At 41.2% G+C, this 5,646-nt stretch overlaps 1 protein-coding gene across 1 annotated transcript in view; it reads left to right on the forward strand.

Moving 5' to 3' along the window:
• Positions 1-1,391: 1,391 nt before the first annotated feature.
• Positions 1,392-5,646, forward strand: part of LOC129835754 (nuclear factor 1-like) — a 50,491-nt gene continuing 46,236 nt past the window's right edge. Inside the window, exon 1 of the mRNA XM_055901528.1 lies at positions 1,392-1,478. Within this exon, the coding sequence (XP_055757503.1) occupies positions 1,476-1,478 (3 nt within the window). The 5' untranslated portion in view covers positions 1,392-1,475. The remainder of the gene's footprint in view (positions 1,479-5,646) is intronic.

A 5,646-nucleotide genomic window follows, 5' to 3' on the forward strand; every position in this document is an offset into this window, starting at 1 on the left:
CTGCCTCATCTCACCAAATGTGTGGCACTGCCAAAGCCCGCGCAAGGCCGCGCACTCTGGTCACTTTAGAAACTTTCGCTGACCCAAATGACCTAGACATACGTAATTATTTTTGATGTTGGCATAGTTATTAGGTTTCTATCGACTGCAGTTCATGAATGTCACTATGAAACACAGGGCAAAGTTCCATGTTGAACTAACTACCTGTCCTGACCTGACCCGACCAGGACTATTCCACTAGCCTACACCTGACACCTCTATCCCTTACTCATCTCCCTCTTTCTCTCTCCGTTCCTCTGCGGCTGGTAACGGTAGCGCAAGACAGCACAGGCAGCCCGTAATCCCCGCTGCCCGTGATTTAGCCCGAGCCCGCATAATGCTCCTAAACCCCCAGCTGCTACCCTGGCCACTTGCTCCCCGCGACAGACTGCGAACAGTTCGCGTTATTAATAATTCAACCAACTCGACGCTTCCACGAGACCACGACCCGCTGATCGCTCTGACCGGCCCCGACGCTAATAAGGCTATACAACTGCCATCATTCTTATTCCATTTTAAAGGGACATTAACCTCCTTTTGTGTCGCTGATATTGGGGAATAAAACGCTATCAGTATTGATATTGGAACGTAGGCTACGGCTATCGCATCAGCAGTCAGCATTTTACACGAGGATTTCTCGACAGGTCTTTGTTGCTGCTGTTGCTGCGGTGTAGGCATTTTGGGATTTCGGCAATGAAATAACGATTTTGAAGACGTCTCTTTCATCTCGTACGCTTTGAGGAGGAGGAGGCGTGGGACCAGGGGACTCTCCGATTGTGGATCAAGAGTGAGAGAGGGGGACAAGGGGAAAGCAGAACGAGAAGACAGACAGTGGAGGAAGAGATTGGGGTGTTGGTGTTAGTTTGGATACACATTTTGGAAACGGGAGCAGAGAGCTGTTATTTTCAAGGGGGAGAAAATACATAAACAAAAACTTACTTTCTATCTTATCTCCGTCCACACAGTATTTTACCTATTTGTGAGACGTTTGTTGGTGGTTCGGCGTCTCTCTCACGTCACTGATTAGTTGCAGAACTTTCTTTCACCACTCGGTGTTGAAGGCAGCAGGACTTGGACTCGAACGTCTCCCGAACTTCTTGGGCCGTCGACGAGCGTTGACGATGGGTGCAACTTGTGCTAACAAGTGAAAAGAAGAATCCAGAATAACGAGGAGAGTAGGGAGTCTGCTGCTACGCTGTCCTTCCTTTCCTTTACTCTCGCAGAAGAGAAGACTAACTTTTTCAAAGACCGTTTTCTGGGCCACAGGCCGACTTGTTTAAAGGACTTGTTTTTGCTTCCGGTAACACCGAAGAAAAAACAGAGTCGCGCTCTCTCGCCCTCTTCTCTCCCTCTCGCTCTCTCTCACTTTTTTTGGAAGCAGAATTTTTAAAGTAAAATGGGTCTTTGAGAGAGTTGGCACATCTCCCTGCGCTATAATGGTACGTGCTATGTAAATTAATATAATCACTGGAGAAAGCCTTTCAAAGTATTGCCATATTATTTCCAAGGTTGATAAGTAGAATACCTTTACACTTTAACAATATGTTATAATTATGTTACAATTAATTTAAGAGGGAACTTATTTGATTCACGTCAGTCAAAATCTACACCTCAGTTGAAAGAGGAGTATTTGTTATTGATTAGACTAATTACTTTAGTGCTTACATGTGTATTATTGTATTATTTAAGTAATATTATTTTATTTCGTGTGTGACTGTGTGACACTAAACGGTCAAAAGTGAAGCACCACAATGCAAGCAAAGCTCACCTGTATCCCTGATGCTTGCTATAATTGTCTAGACAAGTGGTAGCTACTCCGTTTTGTTCCTGTGATGTGTCTGACTATCATAAACAGCTTATTATCCCACACATCTCACTTTGTTTTTTTAACCACGAATTCTGATTAAATGTAGGCCTGTTATTATTTATATTATAATTTATTATAATACATTATTTTACATTTATTATAACATTTTTAATATTTAGTCTATAGGCCTATTATTTATTATTATCGAAGTCAAAATAAATATGAGGCTATATAAAAAATGTAATAAAAAATCGAGAACAAAATAGTCGTCTGAATATAAAACCCATGTGATGACAAAGTGGCGGGATGTTGGGTCTATTCTGCGGTGGTTAGCCTACATCAAAAAGAATAACCAACGACGACAGCATGTTTTATCGTTCTAAGAGAGCAGTTTGACAGGCCAGAATATGGGACAGTGCGGGTGGTTCTTGTGTGTCGGAGACCAAATGTTCAACCTTTCAAATAAAATAAATGTGTTTTTGTTGTGTGTGTATACACAGATTAGCAGATGTTAAAGCAAGTGCAGCGAAATGCTTTTGTTCCTAGCTCCAGCAGTGCAGTAAATGTCTAACAGTACAATAGGCCTACTAATACACAAATAATCCCGATCTCTTTCTCCTACTTGCGGAATTGTCTTTTTGCCCCTGTAGCCTGTCGGTTGTATTTTCATCAATGGGTCGGCTAATTGAGTTGCGTAGTTGATGACACTTCATATACGCTCGCGAAAAGGGAGGGGGACGCGGGAATAGATTTACCCTCAGTATTGGTGTGTTTATAGTTCATAGGCCTTTTCAAACCATCCAATGGATATCAGACTTGTTTTTTTGTTGCCAGAAGCATGTGGTTACCTTACCACAAGCTATAATAATAATAATATGCTAATAATAACTAGAATAATATATGATATGAAATAAAATGTAATAGGAATGCTATATTTATAATATAGCCTAAGATATACAGCACATAACATACATTGTGTACAAAACATTAGAAACACCTGTTCTTTCCTTGACAGACTGACCAGGTGAATCCAGGTGAAAACTATGATCCCTTATTGATGTCACCTGTTAAATCCAATCAGTGTAGATGAAGGGGAGGAGACATTAAAGAAGGATTTTTAAGCCTTGAGACAATTGAGACATGGATTGTGTGTGTGCCATTCAGATGGTGAAAGGGCAAGAGAAAATATTTAAGTGTCTTTGAACGGGATACTGTATGGTAGCAGGTGCCAGGAGCACCGGTTTGAGTGTGTCAAGAACTGCAACTCTGCTGGGTTTTTCACACTCAACAGTTTCCTGTGTGTATCAAGAATGGTCCACCACCCAAAGGACATCCAGACAATTTGACACAACTGTGGGAAGGATTGGAGTCAACATGGGCCAGCCTCCCTGTGGAATGCTTTTGACACCTTGTAGAGTCCATGCCCCAACAAATTGAGGTTGTTCTGGGGGCAAAAGGGGGTGCAACTCAATATTAGGAAGGTGTTCCTCTCCTTAACTCTGACTGTTCCTAACCGCATTGGATTACCATTGTAATCTCTGTATCATAACTCTTCGTTAATATATTATTTAATATGTAAAGGGACAGATGCGTTACACTTTTGATAGTTCTGTTTAGTTTTTAAATGTATTGTCTGTATTGTATACACTCAGTGTATATAGAAAAGTCATTATTATTCAATAGGTCACTAATAATAATATATTTTAAGTCCATAGTTACCATTAATTTAAAAAAAGGCATTTTCTGTGTATTATTCAGGCAGCATCAGTAATAATATACTGTAAGCTACACTCCAGTCACATTAGGAGTTATATTAGTGTAGTCCTAGGCCTTCTCTTGAAGCCTGCTTTCTGAGGCAAACACCCACCTCTGAAATGTACTACTTGATAGGGGGTGTGGTGTGTGTCTGATGTGATTTGGCCGTTCAGCAGCAATCATCATTCAATCTACACAGCCTGTCAGTCTGACTGGCTCTCATCTGCACTCACGGAATCTCACATCACTGACTCTCAAACATACAAACCTAATATGATCCATTAACACGTTATACTGTAGGGCTGTGACAGTCATGGCATTTTGGATGATGGTAATTGGCCAGCCAAATGACCTTTGTCACCGTAATAACCGTTCAAATAGCCCCATAGGAGCAAATAGGAGCAAAACAGGAAGTAAATATCTGTGCTAAAATGTACGGTGTGATTTGTTGATTCAACTCAACTGAAATTACAAAAAATACACTCCATTACATGAGCCACATCAGTTAACATAATGTGATTGAACATTCTACATTACCATAGAAATTATTCAGTGTACCCATGAGTTTAACAGTCAAATTGCCAGTGTTAGAGGTTCCAAGCCTGTTCTATTCATTGTGTTTCTATGTGCTGCTGCTGCATTGTGGCGGCCGTTGCCTAGGCAACCGACTAGTTTGCTTGTTCCAGCAAGGAGCAACAAAGTTTCATCATGTCGTTAAGAGTCCATGTTAAGCCCAAAACAGACTCTACTGCATGAATGCCCGGCCTTCCCGTCTTCAGTCAGCTGTTCGTTCCACACAAAACGTTTTACTTTTAAAAACGGTTATGACGGTTATTTTACTTTCATGAGGGTCTTCGTCCATAACCATATGGTAATTGTGCCAGCCCTACGTTATAGGTGACTTAGTAAATACTGTGGAGCAGCATTTCTCAAACCCGGTCCTCGAGACCCCAAAAGTGCACCCTCGGGGTTCCGATGACAGAGTTGGGAAACCCTGCTATAGAAGGCCAGGGATGTAAAAATAAGTTCCTGAGAGATAGAAAAGTTGATCCTAACAAATGGTTAGTTCATGCATCAATGAGCACGGTAATACAACACAAAACATCATTAACAGCATTGACAAGCTTTCCTGTAGTCTATATTGTGGTTATTATTAGTCTCCGATTTGGACTTTGAGCTGCCTCGTCTGTCAAGTGCAGTATTGTAATTGGTGAGTTGGCAAGGAAGCGTAAACCTCGACATCACATCATCACCATGACATTTGACTGATTTGAATATCTGGATTCTATTTCTATGGGTGTGTTACCGTTATATGCCCCATTGAAACGTGTGTTACCATTATATGCCCCATTGAAACGCTTGTGTTTTGTAATCTAATGCGTTGTGGTAAACTCTCCCTGTGTTAGAGCTCAGAAGCAAATTACTCCCCAGGATCAGCCTATTGTGGGAAACAATGAGGTTATTGTAACCAGGAGGAACATTATTGTTTGAATGCACATACCACAGTGTGGTTTCACGTTGTTAGAGAGTGTGGTTTCACTAGTAAGTTACCACAGTGTGGTTTCACGTTGTTAGAGAGTGTGGTTTCACTAGTAAGTTACCACAGTGTGGTTTCACGTTGTTAGAGAGTGTGGTTTCACTAGTAAGTTACCACAGTGTGGTTTCACGTTGTTAGAGAGTGTGGTTTCACTAGTAAGTTACCACAGTGTGGTTTCACGTTGTTGTAGTGTGTGGTTTCACTAGTAAGTTACCACAGTGTGGTTTCACGTTGTTAAAGAGTGTGGTTTCACTAGTAAGTTACCACAGTGTGGTTTCACGTTGTTAGAGAGTGTGGTTTCACTAGTAAGTTACCACAGTATGGTTTCACGTTGTTAGAGAGTGTGGTTTCACTAGTAAGATACCACAGTGTGGTTTCACGTTGTTAGAGAGTGTGGTTTCACTAGTAAGTTACCACAGTGTGGTTTCACGTTGTTAAAGAGTGTGGTTTCACTAGTAAGTTACCACAGTATGGTTTCACGTTGTTAGAGAGTGTGGTTTCACTAGTA

Source organism: Salvelinus fontinalis, chromosome 3, assembly GCF_029448725.1.
Source record: "Salvelinus fontinalis isolate EN_2023a chromosome 3, ASM2944872v1, whole genome shotgun sequence".
In the NCBI taxonomy this organism is placed as follows: domain Eukaryota; kingdom Metazoa; phylum Chordata; class Actinopteri; order Salmoniformes; family Salmonidae; genus Salvelinus; species Salvelinus fontinalis.